The sequence below is a fragment of the Platalea leucorodia genome (assembly GCF_965183815.1).
Source record: "Platalea leucorodia genome assembly, chromosome: Z".
Classification (NCBI taxonomy): Eukaryota; Metazoa; Chordata; class Aves; order Pelecaniformes; family Threskiornithidae; genus Platalea; species Platalea leucorodia.
In genome coordinates this window covers 26,288,396-26,308,261 of record NC_138858.1, presented here as the reverse complement: position 1 = coordinate 26,308,261, position 19,866 = coordinate 26,288,396, and the positions used below count along the sequence as shown (strand labels likewise).

The following is a 19,866-nucleotide window of genomic DNA, read 5'->3' as shown; positions in this document are numbered from 1 at the left end:
CGGCGGGAGGGCGCGGGGCAGCCCCGGGCCGAGCCTGGGCGCCCCGCGGGGTCAGGGGCCGGCCCGGCCGGGGGTGTCTCCCGCAGCGCTGCCCACCGCGGCCCCGCCTCCTCCCCGGGCTATAAAAGCGCGGGCTGAGGGCTCGGGGTATCGCCGCGTTCGTGCCGAGCCGTCGGGTAGACGCGGGCAGCCAGCGTCCCTGGGCGAGGAAGATGCTGCCGATCGGGAAGACCACGAAACAAGGCAAAAGGGTAATTCCCCCACCGCCCTCCCCCGCTCAGCCCCGGTGCCCTGCTCCCCGTGGGCCCCTCCGGCTCCGCTGCCCGGCGTGGGGGCAGCGGCGAGCGCCGGGAGAGGCGCCCCCGCCGCCGTCCCCTTCGCCGCCGGCTGCGGCGCGGGCGCTGCCCCGGCGGGAGCGGGCGGCGGGGCAGAGGCAGCCCCGCGCCGGCGCTGCGGGGAGCGGCGGGAGCCTGGCAGCGGCGCGGGGCAGAGCTGGGCTCCGGGCCGCGCCGTGGCCCCGCTGCGCCCGGGCGCCGCTGCCGCCGCCTCGGGGTCCCGCCCGGAGGCTCTCCGGGGGTGCTGCTGCTCTGCTGGCACCGCCCGCGAACCGCGCTTCCTCACCTCCCGGTGAGGTACTCGGTACTGCCGCAGGTAAGGTCATATTGTGAAAAGCTAAAGTAAAGCCATAATAATAACTATATCAGTTTGGCGTCGAGCCATTAAAGACATTTGGACACAGTTATGAGACAGATTGGATTGAACTTAGTGCTGTAATATCTCACAGAATTTTGATTACTCTGAACACATAGACTGGAGCCACCAAAGTTCAAAACCATTTTGCTTAGTATTATTTGATATGCAAACTAAGCAGTGCTTGCAACACATTAAAATTGTAAATATTTTAAGCATAAACCATCATTGGATGGGATTTCTGTCTCCAGCATCCTCCCAACTCTATTTAAAAGCCCCAAATCGCTCTTCCCTTGATTTATATGGCTGAATACCAACAGTGTTTGTAATATGAGTGCAGTCTCCACTATATGCATGCCCTTTGCACCCTCATCTAGCTAAAGAAATAAGCCAGTATAAAAAGTTAGCCAGGCATCGGCTATTCTGCTCATTAAGGCAAAAACATATGAGCAATGTCTAAACCAAACTTTCTGACGTATACCAACCAGTACTGCTACCCTGCACTGCTGCTTGTGAAGGTCAGTGGAATCTTGTAGTCTGTCTCCTGTTCAGAAGGACACTATTTTCATTAATAGGACACTTAGAACTGGTTTTCCTTATTTTTATGTGTAGCATATAAATCTGGAGGAAGAGAACAGAAAGATACGGGAAGAAGTCTATGAGCTCTAGGCCTTTTAGGTAGATCAGTTATAAAGAAAGGAGGTGGGGACGTATTTGTTCTGCTTTTTCTTTTTTGGCACATACTCATGCCACCTAACTTCAGGCACCCAGCAGGAGGCAATTGCCCTCAGTTCCCCTTACAGTAAACGGACAGAGGTAAGCTTCTCTTGAAGGCTCACTTAAGATCTGAATAGTTGTTTTGAGACCCTTTTTTCTTTCCACTGAAGGAAAGGTAGGATATAGGTAGACCAAGCATGCTTTTCACTTACATAGTTCAGTTACATTCCAAAAGGTCATTGAGGAAATATCTTCATACAGACATTTGCACTCTTTCCATGGACAGATGTATGGCCTGTGTGGTGCAACTTCATTCATGGTAGCAAAAGTAAAGCAGTGAAAAGATGGCTCAAAAAAGCCTCGGTTAGCTTTTTACAGAAACTATTTCTTGTTATTTAATACCAGATCTGTGTACTACTGGATCACCTGGCAGTACAATTTTGATCTGGATTGGGCATGAGCACACAGCTGTAGGTCTCCAAGGCAGAACAAAACAATGTTGATGCTAAATTTATGCTAGCTATATGCTGGTTGAACCAATGGTATTTTACCCAGTATAGACAAAGTAAAAATGGTGTGAAGAGATGATAGCAGACCTATAATAAAGCTTGCAAAAAAGTTATTTCCATTTTAAGTCAATCTGAACTGACAAAGTAAGTTTGTATTAAGTACTTCATGCTTTATAGTTATGTTGCCTGCTATTAGATGCCCTGATGCTAGGTTTAATATATCACAATATATTATGTATTAAAATGCCATGCTCTATTCAATCATGGCTTATGTTGCTTCTGCATGTCAAAAGTGAAGATTATTTTAAAATGCAGTTTAAAAAAGCTAGAACTGTGAAGGAAAACTGCTGTTAAATCCTAGAAGTGACTTGTTAAGGGAAAAAAAATCCGTTCGTTGTAGTGCATTTAAATATAGTATCTATATATGATGTCAACATCTGTCTATTATTTAACGTTCAGTTAACAAGCAACAATTGAGCCTGCTTGTACGTTAAACATTTTTTTTTCCTCCACACTCGTGTTCTCTGCCTATTAAGCTTCTGAAGCAGGCTCCATCTATAAAAGATTCCTTGGCAGGCAGAGGAAGCAGGGACTCAACCAGGGATCCCTTGGGTGCCTTCCTCTGGCCTCATTTGAGGTATTGTGTTACCACTGCAAATTAGTTAATTGCAAACACAATCTTTACAAAGCCTCCTGACATTTACACTTAGAACAGAATTGCCCTAGACAGGCATGGCTGGTAGACTTGTTGAAAATTACTGAATTTTGGATATTGAGTATTGCAGATTGAGTTTTGCCCTGGTCCTGCTGAAATAAAGAGAAAACGTTGAACACTTTACTAAAGTTAAAGTTAATCAGATCAATATTTTGGCAAGTCCGCAATGTGCAATGGAATGTGATGCAGAGATTTGCAAGCCAACACTGGGCCAGGCTCATATATCTGCACAGCAGCACTGTACAGAGAAGTCCCGTCACCTTGCTGCCATGTCAGTGCCTGAGCCAAAAATGCCGACTCTCTCAGCCAGGCTTTGTAGCCTCCAAATAGCCTTACACTGTTGTGCTTGGTACTGGAACTGGCATAGTTGGCACAGTGCACCTTCTTGTTGGAAATGCATGCTCTCATCCTGCCTAAAGGGCGGTGCTGAGATGTCACAAGTGTTTGACTTTCCTGGATGTATGGTGTGAGATAATTGAATTAATGAAGGAGAAATTTTCAAGAAAGATAATCTACTAAAGGTCGGAGGCTAATTGTTAAAAAACCCTTCCTCTCAGCACGAAAATGACACACAACTCTATGTCCACAAGGCTTTTCTTTTTCCTACTCCCTCAAATGTCATCTCCTGAAATGCTAGTGTGCCATCAAGAAAAGATAACTATGGAGGGAAATTTAAATCTTACCTTTGATTAATTCTTTTCCTGTACGCACTACGTTTATTAATGTAATGGGTCTGCATTTATCCACTTTTTAAAGTAGAATTATGGTTGTAATACAATTGCAGAAATTAGTACTATTTAGTGTAATAGCAAGGTGCTTTTTGGAAAATTTGAACAACCCAATGAAGCAATGAAAGGAACAAATATATATATATTAGGTGCAACCAATATATGTTGTTCTCATGTTTTTCAACTTTACACAAAAAAATAATTACCACTTTTGGAGTTCAAGGCAGAAGCAAGGTTAATCACAGGGTGCTGTAAGGTTTGTAATTTGGCATCTTAAAACATTTCAGGGCTGGGCAAAACAAGCAGGATTTTCTTTGGTCTTGTAAGTCTAGGTGAGCAAACCCAGGCCAGTAAAAAGTCTGTCAGAAAATGGAGGCCAGCATTTTGAGATGTGTCTTATTTGGTAGGACAATGTTAGATGCTTATTTTTCTATGATGCCTGTTGTGCCATCTTGTGTCACAGGCTACTTGTGCTAAGGCTCTGTGAAGATGCTCTTCGTAGCTAAAGAGCAAATGAGCTAATAAAGAGGTCAGTGATACTAGTGTTTCATTTTAAGAAGTTTCTCCTGTATATTGCAGGAGAATTTAAGATGGTGGTTTACTTTAATAGCAATGGAATTGGACCATTGACTTCTAGTTCTGGGGACTGTATCTCTGGAATGCAATAAAACTGACTAATGAATATTCTTACATAACGTATATGCACGTATTAAAGCCTTATGTTGCAAAACAGACCATCTACCATTTTTTAAAGAGAATTTCAAGAAGGAAATTGATTACTTTTTATTATTATGGCAAAGATGGTTCTGGTAGCCCACAAATATTTATGTCTGCTTTGCAAATATAGGAAGTGGCAACAAAGACAAAGGAAGCCCATAAAACTGAAGAACTGTAATTGTTAACCTTTCCTTCTGCTTTCTTCAGGGTATTCTAGAGCGCTTAGATGCTGGGGAAATTGTGATTGGAGATGGAGGATTTGTCTTTGCTCTTGAAAAGAGGGGATACGTAAAAGCTGGGCCTTGGACTCCTGAAGCAACAGTAGAACACCCAGAAGCAGGTCAGTTTTACCGGGAAATGGTGATCCTGTAGTGAATGTAAACATGGTTGGATAAATAAGAAATATATAGGAATTTGTAGCATGTTTTTAAATAGTGTTCCTCGACACTGTAGAATTACACTGTTAAGAATAGTGTAAGAATCTATAGACCAAATGCTCACCTTACCCCTTTTTCTTGCTCTTAATACTGGTCAAAAGCAGGTGGCTGAGTAAGAACGTGAGTAGTGCATATAGTGATACCTCTCCAGAATGCTCTCCCAGTCTTCAATAATTTGCAGTCCAGGGACTTTTTGACCCAGATATAGTATCTTTGTATTTAATAACATTCAGTGATTCTCTCTCATGGATTTGTCCAGTCTGTCCTTAAGCTGATATAAAGCTTATTATTTAAAACATCTTATGAAAAATAATTCTGCAATTAGCTGTTTTGTTGTGTTTTAGCTATTCTAGGGCTTTTATATTGTTATAGAAATTATTATATGTATTATTATATTATAATATATATTATTATAAATTAATAATGTTTGTTTATTAATTCTTTCAGAAAAATAGCTTTTAATAAAAAATGGAACAGAAGAGGAGTATTTAATGTATCTGGCTCCACTGTGAAATGGGGAATGATAAACCTCATAAGAACCTAAGAACTGCAATAAATATTTAATGGAGTAACTCTCTTAAAGTGGAGGGAGACAAAATGAGCAATCATTCTATGCCTTCCAGCATAAAGATTAGAGTGTTTAGCATAAACAGTGCAAAAGCAGATGCTATTATCTATTTATGTATGCTTCATTACAAGAAAGCATTTGCCCTAGTAATATGATGTGCAGTTAATCCCACAAGTCAAGTCCGAATATCCTGGTGAAAAAAATTTCTTTGTTCTAAGTGTCTGCTCTTCAAAATTAGTCTTTTTCCTCTATACAGGGGGAAGAAGGAAGAGGAGGGGAAGAAAGAGAGAGATCTTAGCCCTCTCTATTACATTGCTTTGTACATTTTACCTGTTTATTCACCCTAATCCTTCTCAGCCTTCGAGTGTCACTTTATGTGTAGCATGCCTAACTTAGTGTCACACAGCTGTAGATAATGCAGAACTCCAGCAAAGGTTTAAAGGGTGATGACCTAATTTGCTGACTCTGATCTCCCCAAAAGACATCCCATCACCTCTCTCTCTGTTTCTCTCCACCTCTACCTTTGTCTGCCCTTACACATTCCATCTTACAAATCATAGCACTTATCCCATGCTCTTTATTTCCCCTTTGCTTACTTATTTTGCAGCTCAAAAGCCCTTGACCCTCTCCACATGTCCTTTCAGGAAGTGCACGTCTTAGTCCATGGGGAATGCAAGACATTACCTTACATAGAATTAGTTGTAGGTGGCTTAAATTGGCTAAATTGTCACACAGATTTGCTACACAGATCAGTAGTCATAGGTTAGAATCCAGCCTACTACGAATTGCTACTGATTTGCCAGAACATATTGCTCGTGTCTGTAACATGTTTTATAAGCCCCCTTATAGGCTATTTATAAATACACCCTTCAGTGGAAATGTGTTCATTTCTTTTAGTGCAGTGTGCTGCCTCCTCTCCATTACTGCTTTTTGCTCCTGCATGCTCAAGGGTCATGTTACTTTGGAAGCAGGTGTAAAGAACAGAAGGAGCAACTGGCTGAGCCAGCTGGTGTAAAAACCAGACCTTTCTGTCTTTGTAAGGAAGGAGGGAGGTTCTGAGAATGCAGCAAGGAATGGGGAAAAAAAAAGAGTGAGTTCAAGGCCACTATCTCCATTACAAGAGAGGAGAAGTTTTGCCAGACTGACAAGTTTAGAAATGGGATCTAAATATTTTTTCTGAGCCAGGTCAGGTATTGCTCTGTAGTGAGCAATGTGCATAGGCACTTACTGCCCCTATCTCCTGTTAGCTTAAGTCTGCGTCTTTTGTGAAATGTCCTGCTCATGGTGAATTGAAATGAAAACTCAGTGTTATACATCTGACTCCTAAAATGCACCAAATTGTTAATAATTGTTTAGCCTCATATGTGGCTGTTATCCCCATTTCTCAAATAGTGGAGGAAAACACAGCTTCAGCAACATGCTGGAAGTCACACAAGAAGTAAATTACAGAGTAGTTTGGATTTTTGATAGTGCAGACTGCTGTGGGCTTGGTAATAGTAACAGTACATTCTACTGGTAAAAACAATTTGCCTGGGGTTGAATGAGATTCAGGCTGATACTTGTAACACAATTCTTTCTCTCAAAATGTAGACTGATTTAAGAGACTCCTGTTCACATACCTGATAGTTTGGGATATTAATTTCTGTATTCATATGTGTTAGGTTATGTTTCATTTGCCTACCTATGTGACCATCCTTATTCACACAAATCCCAAGCATTCTTCTAGGAATGCAAGAACCATATTTAAAGAGCACTAACCATGGGGGTAAACAAATCTAGTTTATTATGAAAATGTCATAAAGCAGTTGCGGAAAATATTTGTAGATTCTTTTTTCCTTTTCCCATTTCTTGACTAGTTTTCATCAATGATTTCTCAGGGGGGAGAGTAGAAAAACAAACTACAGAACACTAGAAACATACAGAGACAGCCCTTTGAGCTGGGATCAGTAGCCCATTTTAACACTGTGGGAAAAAGAATACTCCCTGCACTAGGAATGTTTTAACTCTGCAGAAAGGTTGTAAGACTGAAATTTGATCCTGACAGTTCAGGCAGATTCCAGGGACTTTTTGAACTGTAGCTCTGCTATAATCTATGTTCCTGGATAGGTCTTTGTGACTGCTGGGAAAAGAAGCATTGTGTTAAATCTCACTGTGGTTAGCCAAGGCTGTAATTAGAAATGAAATACTGTACTAGTAGAGAAAAGCAAGGGACACTACGCTGTTCCTTCACTGAAAGCAGACGTGGTTGTATGTACACAGATTGACTCTAGCAACTCAAACTGCCATTTGAGCTTCTCTGGCATAGAAGACTGTGTTTGTTGCAGCTGAAGGGAGTGATTTCATTCTTGTGACACGTTCACGCATTTTCCTAGTGGCACAGATTGTCTGTAGACAATGAGGTATGATAAACCAGGACTTCAGGAAAACTTTTCCAAGTATCTGCCACAGAAACTGCAGTGTTCTTGTGTCTGGGTGCAGTATCTAGGGAATAATTTATTCCTGTATTTGCTATAAACTGTTGAGCATTTTAACTCTGTTTTACATGATCAGTAGTGTTCTAGAAATTATTATAATTATTGTTCTATGGGTATACATATAAAATCAATTGATGGCTCCTGTTCTGTTCCTGCTGTGGCAATTGCAATGTACTACTTAGAGCGATGAAGGCAGAACTACCATTACAGAGCTTGCTCCCAAAGTCGTAATGTAGGAAACTTGTCCATTAAAAGTAATGCCAACGTTCCCTTCAAAAGAAGTGTTGGCTCTGTAGTAAAATCATCATGTGCTGACTTACGAGAAGAATTAAGTCTGTGTTGCAAGTCACTCTCCTGGAGCAACAAATAATCTTTTAATTAAGAGTGTATTTAGCAAAATAGAGCTTTGGTTTTGGCTGACTAGACTCAACTAGAGTTTTGTAGGGGGAGAAACCAAGAAAATACAAAATAGAGCAGGTAACGGAACACTGTATTCCTCCACATAAATATCATCTTGTCCCTTAATTTGTTGCCACGATACAGTCTTCTGTTTTCCTCTTCACAGTCTACAAGCTAAGAAAATATGGCTTTTTCATTTGATGATCTTTTTGTCTGGTATTCCTTGTTATGCTTTCATGTTCTTTTGTCAGATGTCTGCTTTCCCTTCCGAAACCACTATGTGAACTTCAAAGGTCTGAAGGATTGCAGAAAGCAGAAGATAGGCAAGGTGGCATGCAAAACTGAATCTAGTGATAAACTAAATAGAAATCTTCAGCCATTCTTAGCAGAGAATAAGTAAGGAGAAGGTTTTCTACCTAATGTTTTGAGAGTGGCAAGAAAGGAATTCTACGGAGACTGGGGTACTGCTTCTACTCTCTCATAATGGCTCTTCTAGTAAACACAGTATCACTTATTTTACAGTACATTCCTTCAATAAACATTTAATTTTGGTATAACAACAGTAATAACTGTACCAAACATGTCTTTTTTGTCTCTTTTAATTCTTTGCAGTTCGTCAGCTTCACCGGGAATTCCTCAGAGCTGGATCCAATGTTCTGCAGACATTCACCTTTTATGCCAGTGAGGACAAACTAGAGAACAGAGGCAATTATGTAGCAGAGAAAATAAGTGTGAGTAAAACTCTGTTTTGATGGAGGTACTAAAGAAATGGATTAATTTCAAAAGGTTTAGTAGAGAGATTGAGTACTTTCATAGTTTGTTGTAACAGTTTTGGCTATATTTGAGGACCAGAGAATGAGATGATTCGTTTTCAGAGTTTGGAATAGCAAGGAAGACAAAGTTAAAGGACAAAAAAATAACAAAATGGGGCAAGGATGAAGAGAGGAAAGAGGATGCCCACATCATGTTTTTCCCATCTGAGGAGATTAGTTTACTGGAGTTTTGATACAAAGAGTATAGGGAGGACTAAATGCACAGAGAATAAAATCAGTTGAAAAAAAGAAATGCTCTAACATCCAGAGAAACAAGTCAACTGCAAAAATGGCGAAGAATCCTAGAGAATAATGAGTGGCTAATGAGAACAGAATGTTTTCTAGAACCATGTCTTCAATAAAATAACAACTAAAAAATCCAAGGTATACACTGTGGTCAATATTCTCCTTCTCGTGTAAGGGTAATCTGTTACAGCAATAGAAGTGCCATGTTTGTGTTTTCTTACCCCCTACACAAAGGAGTTGGAGGATGTTGAGTGTGTTCACCAGATGCAGGCCCCAGCTCCACTGGGACTTCTGGCACAAACATTTCTAGATAGTTCCTTTGAGACTAGAAGGTTTGCCATTGAGTGTTTTCTCTGATCCTTTCCCCTTTGGTACTATTGTCTGTTTTAACCTCTGCAAAACAGAGAAGATTCTCCAGGGCGCAGGGAGGAGGGAATATCTTTGTATCTGCAAAGATATCCCAAGTCAGAAATTAGAACAATCTGGACACTAGGGAAACACTTGAGGCTTAATTAAGAGGTCATACCAAAATGCCATATGACCAAATTTATCTGCGATGCTGTAGCTTTACATTCAATAGATGCAACATTGAAATGTTTGAAGTGGTAGTCCCAGAAACACAGTGCCTCTGGACCACGCCATGCTGCAACTCTTGCTGCCATGCAAAATTATAAGAAGGGCTGGAAGAGCACCTGGTATTGGGAACGCATTGCAGCAAAATTTTCAAGATTGATTTACTGCCAGTTCTAGAAGCAGGTTCCTCCAGGCTTTAACTGGTTTATGGCTCCACCTCCCGGAGTTCCCAAAGATGTACCTGAGCACAAATGCAAATGGAAGACAATCTGTCAGCAATAGCCTTAAAAATCAGCTGGGTCTTTTGAGGCAGCCATGGAAAACTTCAGCTGAGAGAAACCTGTGTAGATTCTAAGTAGTCTATGGGCTGCAGAGAAACCTACTCTAATCGGTACTTGTTATCTATCCAAAATGATGATTCTTTTCCCAAAATCTTTTTTTTCCCAGCTTAACCTCTTTTTCACAAGCTGCTCTGGTCATCCTGATTTAGGTACAGGGGGAACGTGTCTTTCAGTCTAGGTGATTAATCATATATACTGATAAGTTTCCCTTTACTATTCTTCAATTGGTAACTTTATCATCAGATAATTAATGATATCTTTTTAAAAATGCCTTAACTCTATATGAATATTATATCTTAATTTTTGAAAATTATCAAAATACTAAATATAAAAATATATTAAAAGAATGAAAAATCGATTGAAATTAGTACATATTTTGTTTTCCACCCATAAAATGTCAGAATAAAAGCATACACTTAAGTGTAACTAACTCGTTTTCTAAAAGGCAAAGAAAATTCCACTTCACACCAAATATTTGCTTTTTATAGACTATTTGTGTAAGATGTATGAAAGGTAATATGTTTTTGTAATATTTGATAACACAATAACTTAGACGTGGCAAGAAATTTGTTTCCTAATATTTCTTATTTTTTTTAAAGATGCTGATCTTCCTAATCAATATTATTAAAAATCCATTTAAATTACAAAGGAATATGAAGAAGCCATTATGGCTTTTGTCTCTTTTTGTCCTTTTTTTTTGTGCTCTGAAATTACATTCATATCTCTGACCAGGTAAAACTGACATAATCTATGTTCATACAGTGCCAGAAAGTGAATGAAGCTGCTTGTGACATTGCAAGAGAAGTGGCTAATGAAGGCGATGCTTTAGTGGCTGGAGGAGTCAGTCAAACACCATCATACTTAAGCTGCAAGGATAAGGCAGAGGTTAAAGCTGCCTTTCGAAAGCAACTAGATGTCTTTATGAAGAAGAATGTGGACTTCCTAATTGCAGAGGTAAATATGTAAAAAAAGTACATGCCACATGTGCCTGTGGCACATTATTAATGTTAAGATGTCTATAGTCTACTTTAGGGAGTACAAGTATATATTGTGTCCTCCTTTAAAATTTTCTGTTACACTTTTATTCCAGTAGTATCAGCTATTTTTCTAAATGCACAGCAGTATCTCCAAGCGTCCTAGAATAGGACATTGAAACCTAAATTTCTACTTCAGTCAAGTCAAATTCTGTACTGGTGCAAAGAGGATAGATTAATGTGGTCTTAACTAGTTCCTATTTCCTCCCATACACTGTAGGCACTCAACGTAAGGTGACTTTCCTAGGTGAAAATAGTTCTTTGGGGATAAATCCCTGATTAACCTCCTGTATGGGCATTCTTACTCTGAATAAGAGTGTCATTATTTTTTATTTAGTTTTAATTACTGACTTCTTAATATCCTTTTTTAAACTGTGTGGTCAGTGAACTCAACTGAATTCTGTCAGTGTAAATCAGAAAAGAATCAAGTCATTGCATTGCTGGTGAATTTGTGGTCTGGATTAATGTGTTTGTGCTTCATCTCCAAGAAACAAAAGTAGTCAAGTTTCAATTTTTTTCAGTATTTTGAACATGTTGAAGAGGCTGTCTGGGCAGTTGAAGTTCTAAAAGAATCTGGAAAGCCAGTTGCAGCTACAATGTGCATCGGTCCAGAAGGAGACATGCATGGCGTGCCCCCTGGACAATGTGCTGTCCAACTGGTAAAGGCTGGTAAGAATCTGTGTTAATATGCCCTTTTAAAGTATGGAACAAAGTAAAGTCCTTAAGTATTGAGATAAATGGATGCATATCTGAAGTAGATACCTTCCCAATTATATCTCATAAAAGTTTTGACCCTGTAGAAAAGTTTTTATGTGTACTTTACTAGTGCAGTGTTGTAAAAAACATATGAAAATGCAGCTATGAAATCCTTGTTAACCAGGATGGTATTGGGAGCAATAGCACAGGCAGCTGATACTGAATAGAGCAAAATCCTAAACTTGCTCAAATTTGGTTACAGAGCCAACTGCAAATTCTGGGCTCACAATTATGAAACATAATCAGAATCCAAAGCCACCTTTTATTCTCTGCTCCTGTTTTTAGAAATGTATGGAGCATAGTCCAAAGCCAGGATGAGAGAATAAGAGGATGAAAAAATTAATCTTTTTGCTTATCAAAGCCTGTGTTTTCTGCAGAACAAGGGGAAGGGCAGAAGAAATTAATCAGGGCCATGATGAATGATGGTACACGTGTTTATTATATCTGTTCTGAACTACTCTTTTCCTTTGGAGTTAGAGTTGAGATCCAAAGGCAGAACCTGTGTTAGGAACCTGCTAGCTATTTGCATATGTGGCTATACATAATCAGTCTTCACTGATTAAGCACTGAGAAGAAAAGCAACTGCATGAGGGTGGGAGATGTGATTCATCATCAGGAAGATAAAGAAGAGTGCAACTGGGATGTAAATGGAATGATTAACCTCAGGAGAGTTGAGGCTAGCTGTAACCCAACTGCCTTGTTTTCATAATGCTGGTGTAAAGATGGACTGCTCTGCTGCTGGAGTGGTGTGGCTAAGAACTTTCACCTCCCGTTTCCTGGGGAGATGTGACTTGAAGTTCTTTTCCTCCTCCTAGGTGCTTCTATTGTTGGAGTCAACTGCCATTTTGATCCAGATACTTGCCTGGAAACCGTGAAACTGATGAAAGAGGGCTTGCAGGCTGCTAAACTGAAAGCCCACCTGATGTCCCAACCACTTGCTTTCCATACACCTGATTGCGGAAAGCAGGGCTTTATTGATCTTCCAGAATTTCCCTTTGGTAAGACAAGGGTATCTTTGTTGTTGTTGTTGTCTGTTCCGTTTTCCCCCCAGCTTTTAGTAAAGCTGAAGCTGCAAGATGTCCTTCTGTACAATAAGATCAGTCCCAATTGTCCTGTCTGGTATTTTCCATAGAGAGATTGCAGTGTAATACTGGATTAAAGGTCATCCACATAGTGAGAGTATTTCCGTAGTATCACAGCATGTGACTGAAAGTGAAATTATGATGAAAATAGTTAAAGTGCCACAACATAAACTCAGTTGAAAAATGTAGTTCTTCCTTGTGCTATAGAACCTTGTTCAGGACAGCTGTAAACAGTCCAAAGAAATTAGCAAGAGCAAATACAGTAAAACCCCCCAGATGTAAATGTTTTTGTATTGGAGCTCCACAGCATTCTGGGTTGTGACATCTATCCCACAAGCACGATAACATTTACCTGCATAAGGATTTAATGTACAATGCCTATGCAGAACTGGAGATAGGTGCATGATTATTGCACTCATAATGGTTCAGTCTTGCAAGTGTAACTGTCTAATATAAGTGAGATTAGAGAGAAACCAGAAGAGGGAATATGTTCTTTGATGTTGCTAACAAATGGGTTAGCAGGTTGGAGATGGATTCATCTCAGGTATGCTCAGGAGAAATTCTACAAAGACTGACTGATTCAACAACTTTATGTGTATCAAGGCTTGTGTATTTAGGGCTTATTTCCACCTGGGATGTAGAAGATCACATCCCTTTAAGATAAGAGGACAAAATCAGCCTAAACATTTTAAAATTGATTAGAAAAATGCTTTCATTTTCAGGTATCATACACTCCTCTTTTCAAGATCAGACTGTAAAATAAGGTATTAAAACATTTGAAACTTGAATTTGTAGCAAAAAATTTGAGGGATAGATGTGATTTTCAGGAAGATTTTTTTTTTTTTAATTTCCACTCTTTACATAAACGAAGGACAGAGAATAAAGCGTGAGCCTGAGGCATTGATTAAATTCTAATAACATGTCTGAGTTCTGAAAATATTCTGGGTTGTTTAAAAGTGTTAGGAACTCATTTATTCTATTCATTCCTTCATATAACTCCTCTGATTGCAAGCAAAAAAAGATAGAACAGATGCAGTAAGTAATCAAGTGAATTGAAGGATTCAGTCTTTGGTTTGTTACGGTTCTTGGCTTGTATGTTATAAGCAATCTGTATGAGATCTCAGCTTTCAGAAACTTCATGAGGCAATTGGAGAAGGCTGGTTCTGTGAACGTTTTCAATACCCAGAAGGAGCAACTGATCACTTGACAGCAGATAAACAGTTTGGTAAATCATTGTTAAACTGATCCAGTTAACTCTTTTTTCTGTGGCAGGCAACATGCACAGAGAGGTACTTAGATATTTGAAGTGTACATTACCTCTGTACAGGCCAACAAGATCTCAGTTTCTAGAAAAGCGTTGGCTATGTTGTATTGGCAAACTCCAGCATCTAGATGCCAGCAGTATTTACTTATCATCTGTAGAAGTTTTTCCAGTTTTCTGTGTTTTCCCTTCTGTGTTACTGCAATCGCTCTGAAAAGTCACCAGTTAAGCAAGGACAATGTTTTAGAAAGAAATGTCCTGGTCAGACAAAGCATACCCAATTAGCTCAAGAGTAGATATAGAGAGGGGCTAAATCTAGGAGCAGGTTACAATTTTCTCATCAAAAATTGATGAAAATTTCAATCTGTTTTTACTGTCAGTGTTAACATAAACTGTTAAGCTATAGATATTTAATTCTGGATAAAGTCAAGAAAAGAAATGCATTGGCAGGCACGGAAAATAGAACGTTAGTCAGTTTTGGGAAGGGGAAAATCCCACAAAACATGATCTATGTGGCAACTTCTTTTCATAGAATAATGCTTGTTTTCAATCACCATGGTTCACCCCATGTGTGGCTGGTTCTTACAGCAGGGTCTATCCCTGTTTCTTCAGAGAGGTTACGTCGTTGCTGTCCTTACAGTCCTTGAAGCACAAGGACTGATTCATAGAATCATAGGGTGGTTTGGGTTGGAAGGGACCTTTAAAGGTCATTTAGTTCCAATCCCCCTGCCATGGGCAGGGACACCTTCCACTAGATTGAGTTGCTCAAAGCTTCATCCAGCCTGGCCTTGAACACTTCCAGGGAGGGGGCATCCACAGCTTCTCTGGGTAACTTGTTCCAGTGTCTCACCACCCTCACAGTAAAGAATTTTTTTCCTAATATTTAATCTAAATCTACTCTCTTTCGGTTTAAAACTGTTACCCCTTGTCCTATCATTACATTCCCTGGTAAAGCATCCCTCCCCATCTTTCCTGTAGGTCCCCTTTGAAGTACTGGAAGGCTGCAGTAAGGTCTCCCCAGAGCCTTTTCTTCTTTAGGCTGAACAACCCCAGCTCTCTCAGCCTTTCCTCATAGCAGAGGTGCTCCAGCCCTCTGGTCATTTTTGTGGCCCTCCTCTGGACCTGCTCCAACAGGTCCATGTCCTTCCTGTGCTGAGGACTCCAGAGCTGGACACAGCACTCCAGGTGGGGTCTCACCAGAGCAGAGCAGAGTAGAGGGTCAGAATCACCTCCCTCGACCTGCTGGCCACACTTCTTTTGATGCAGCTCAGGATACAGTTGGCTTTCTGGGCTGTGAGTGCACATTGCCGCCTCATAGTCAGTTTTTCATCCACCAGTACCCCCAAGTCCTCTGCAGTGCTTCTCTCTATCCCTTCATCCTCCAGCCTGTATCCGAGTTTCGGAGTCCCCCAACCCATGTGCAGGACCTTGCACTTGGCCTTGTTGAACTTCATGAGGTTTGCATGGGCCCACCTCTCCAGCCTGTCAAGGCCCCTCTGGATGGCATCCCTACCCTCTGGAGTATCATCAACCACACCACTCAGCTTGGTGTCATCCGCAGACTTGCTGAGGGTGCGCTTGATCCCACTGTCCATGTCCCCAACAAAGATGTTAAATAATACGGGTCCCAATATGGACCCCTGACAGACACCACTTGTCACTGGTCTCCACCCAGACATCAAGCTGTTGACCACTACTCTTTGAGTGCAGCCATCCAGCCAATTCCTTATCCACCGAGTGGTCCACTTGTCAAATCCAGGTCCCTCCATTTTAGAGACAAGGATGTTATGCAGGACAGTATCAAATGCTTTGCACAAGTCCAGGTAGATGGCATCAGTTGCTCTTCCCTTATCCCCCAGTGCTGTAACCCTGCTGTAGGCGGCTACCAAATTTGTCAGGCATGATTTGCCCTTAGTGAATCCATGTTGGCTGTCACTAATCACCTCTCTGTTTTCCATGTGCCTTAGCATAGTTTCCAGGAGGATCTGCTCCATGATGTTGTTGGGCACAGAGGTGAGACTGACTGGTCTGTAGTTCCCCGGGTCTTCCTTTTTTCCCTTTTTTAAAAATGGGGGTTATATTTCCCCTTTTCCAGTCACTGGGAACTTTACCAGTCTGACATGACTTTTCAAATGTGATGGATAGTAGCTTAGCAGCTTCCTCTGCCAGTTCTCTTAAGGACCCTCAGATGCATCTCATCAGGTCCCATGGATTGTGACATGGTGGGTGATGGAGAAGACAGGGAAACACTCTATACTGTTGCCTTGGAGTTTACTTGCTTATGCAGGCATAAATTGAATGCAAGGTGCTGCATTCTTACTGTTGATCATTTTGTATCAAATTTCTATTAGCTTTTTAATGATATATGAGAGAAAAGGAAAGAATGAATTTGTGCTTCTGATGCTTTCTCTCACATCTGCAGGACTGTACACAAGCTTACTTTTATTTAAACAGCTTTCTAAGACAGCTTCATCTGGTTTTCCTTCTGATATTAGACCATCTACTTTTCCTTTGTCCAGTCTTTCCCTCTGAGATCAATAATTTTCTGTTTAAGAACATTTCATTTTTTTCCTTTGCTTTTTATTTTCTGAACCTATCTCTTAACTACCCATTGGACTTAGAGTAGATCTGCTTTGTATCACCTTCTTGCATGTTAGTCATTTTTGGGAAAGGATGTAGGGAGAAGAATCCTACCTCTCTGCTGTGTTTCTGGAGCCTTACTACCTCACCACGGCTTGTTTGCCCAGCACAATGTTCAGTGCACAGACATCATGCTGCACTCACCTCATAACCATGCTAGTTCATCTCTTGCAGATGTGCATAAAGAAGTGCGAGGATTTTTATTCCTTTATTCCTGTATTTCTATTCCTTAAAGTTTCTTCTTCAGTCCCTGGTCTTTTATTTCCACTTCTGTCACTCTTGTGCCTCCTTCCCTTTGAGGTATGCTTTTCCTTCTTCTTTTCACTTTCTGTTCTTTTCCTTCCCCAAGTCCTTCCTCTCAGCTCTGTTATCCCTTCACTCTGCTCACTACAACCTGCAACAGGGTGAAGGGTTCAACATACAGATGGCATCCTAACTTACCTACACACAGAACTTCCCACAAGGAATGAAGTGGCTTGAGGCAGCAAGCTGCTTATGGTGGGGATTATTACTAAGCAAGGGATGGGCTAAGAAATAGCTACAGATCCCAGCCGTCAGTGAAACAACTGGCTGCCAATAGCTGACCATGGAAAAAAGTGTAGTAAGCATTCCTGAGGAATAATGAGCAGGCTTATTCCTGTTGCAGGTAGGCTGATATCGTCTCCTTTCACAGATTAGAGTACTGTAATCAGATTTCCCAGATATTGATTGTTTATTAGGAACTCTTTGGAAATGCAGGCATAACATTGAAAGTACTCCAGCTAAGAACTCTGGCAGAATGGCAAGCGTGTGACTTGGGGCTTGATCAGTCTCAGAAGGTATTAGGTGCTGTTTGTCAAGGCCAAAAAAGCTTATAACGAGCATAGCTCAGCAGAGCATAGCAGAATCTAAAAGCTAGACTTCTGAAAGTTTGCATCATTAATTCTAGCTCAGACAGTTCAAACATGTACATCTACATCTACAATCAGCTTTGCAAACAGTGTGCAAGTATCTCAACAACGTGATTTCTTAACAAAAAATGTGATGAAATGGAGCATGGTGGAAACTTAAGATATGAATGTCTTTGCAGGTCTGGAGCCAAGAATTGTAACCAGATGGGATATTCAAAACTATGCAAGAAAGGCCTATGACTTAGGAATTCGTTACATTGGAGGTTGCTGTGGATTTGAGCCATATCACATCCGAGCAATAGCTGAGGAGCTGGGTCCTGAAAGAGGATTTTTGCCAGAAGCTTCTGAGAAACATGGTAGCTGGGGCGATGGCCTGAGCATGCATACAAAACCCTGGGTCAGAGCAAGGTATGTATATCTGAACTGGCAAGCACACTTGCAAAGGCTTTCATTGGTCCATGCAGCAGACTGGCTTAACCGATATGGAGGTCTAAATATCAGTGTAAACATTGTACATGTTAATAATTTTGAAGAATTAAATCTGACCTGGGAGCGGGGAAGAGGGTGAAGGGGCAGTAGGAGAGCTCCAGAAATTCTCATCCCTCTTATAAAATTAAGATATGGTCTAAATTAATGTGAAAGTAATTCATGGAAGTTAAGATGAAAAAGTAAGACTGCTGTAAAACAGCCACTAATGGTGAGTGGCTTACAGTGTACCTTTCAAGGATGAAAAGATACTTTTAAAGCGTGTAGCATTTAATTGCATGCTTTCATTCATACTTCTGTATCTAAATATAAAGTCAGTCTGTGCAAGTTAGATGACCCTTTGCAATGGTGATTTAAGCCATATTTCCTTTAGTATTGTGAGGTGTTGGAAAAAAAAACTAATTTCCTTTTCTTTCTTTAGGGCAAGAAAAGAATACTGGGAGAATCTGAAGCCTGCTTCAGGCAGGCCATATTGTCCTTCGATGTCAAAGCCAGATGGCTGGGGTGTGACCAAAGGAGCCAGGGAGCTGATGCAACAGAAAGAAGCAACAAGTGAACAACAGCTGAAGGAGCTCTTCCAAAAGCAGAAGTTCTAATCCACTGCAGCTGTATAAATGATAGAATGATTTATCTACAGACCATCTCATGCTTAACAAGAAAATCTGTGAAGATGAGTACCCTGTTGATTTATCAGTTAACATGTAATGAAAGAGAAAAAATGCAGAAAGAATGTGATTACAGATGAAATATGTCAAAATTTGATAATAAAATCTTTCTCTGGACAACTAGTGTAGAGCATACACAGTCAGAACAAGGTCTGGATTCTAGTAATAACTGAGCTTCTCTTAGCTAGGTGCCATTCATTGGGCACAGAAATATATGGAAACTAATAATTGGCTCAACTCACCTGCGAAAAGAGAAAAAGGCATCTATAAATACGGTGTCAATGGACTTCCATTCCTGAGTCTGTTTTCAGTTTGGGATTATGTAGGAGCTTCCTCAGATGTCACGATTTGTTGAGAGCTACTTCAGGGACACAGAAGCTGCCAATGCTTCAGACACACATTTATCTATAGTCACTTTCTTGACTTCAAGAGAATAAAAGTAAATTGGAAAATACATCTTATAATTGGAATCAAAAGATAAGGAGAATGAGATCTTGCAGGAATTTCTTATATGCAGGAGAAAGGTTCAGAGAACTTTTGTGAAAGAAAAATGACAGGTAAATAACTCACTGTTTTGTCTGAAGGTACTATGTACACAAGATTTACTCCTCTGGAGACTAAAAGGCTTAAGAGATTATTCTGAAATTTTAAAAAAATCAAATAAATTAAAAATAATGTGACAGAATAGTATTGTATTATCTTCATACCTTAAATCATAAGAGCTCAAACAGAATTGCATACCTCCAGTAAACAACTAATTTTCAAATGATCCAGCCGATTTCTGGATATCTCATTGGAAACACTTGGTTATCTGAAAATAGTACTTAAAAACTGAAGCTTCGTAAAATGTAACTCCTGTTTGTAAGAGTACTAGAACATTCCAAGTTTTTTTTTTTTTTAAGCAGACTGATTCACTGTAGAATCATAGCTATAAGAATACATTAAAAACTCTGTTAGGAAATGGATCAATCCACCAAAGTTAAGAAAGCCCATGGATATTTGTACACTGCATTTGTTGAGAAGGGTTTTCTTAGGAAGGGTATCACTACACTTGGAACCCATAAAGGACACGTTTCCATAGTTTATTTTTGTGAAATAGCACACAACGGATTTCCTTCTAGAATCT

The 19,866-nt window shown here is 40.3% G+C and overlaps 1 protein-coding gene across 1 annotated transcript; it reads left to right on the top strand.

The window, feature by feature from the left end:
• Positions 1-212: 212 nt before the first annotated feature.
• On the top strand, positions 213-18,671 carry LOC309602433 (betaine--homocysteine S-methyltransferase 1; the record flags this gene model as incomplete). The annotated part of the gene is made up of 8 exons (XM_082336004.1): positions 213-251; positions 4,284-4,416; positions 8,567-8,685; positions 10,689-10,880; positions 11,482-11,629; positions 12,532-12,714; positions 17,769-17,997; positions 18,497-18,671. The coding sequence occupies 8 exons, from the start codon at positions 213-215 to the stop codon at positions 18,669-18,671; spliced, it is 1,218 nt and encodes a 405-aa protein (XP_082192130.1).
• Positions 18,672-19,866: the final 1,195 nt, after the last annotated feature.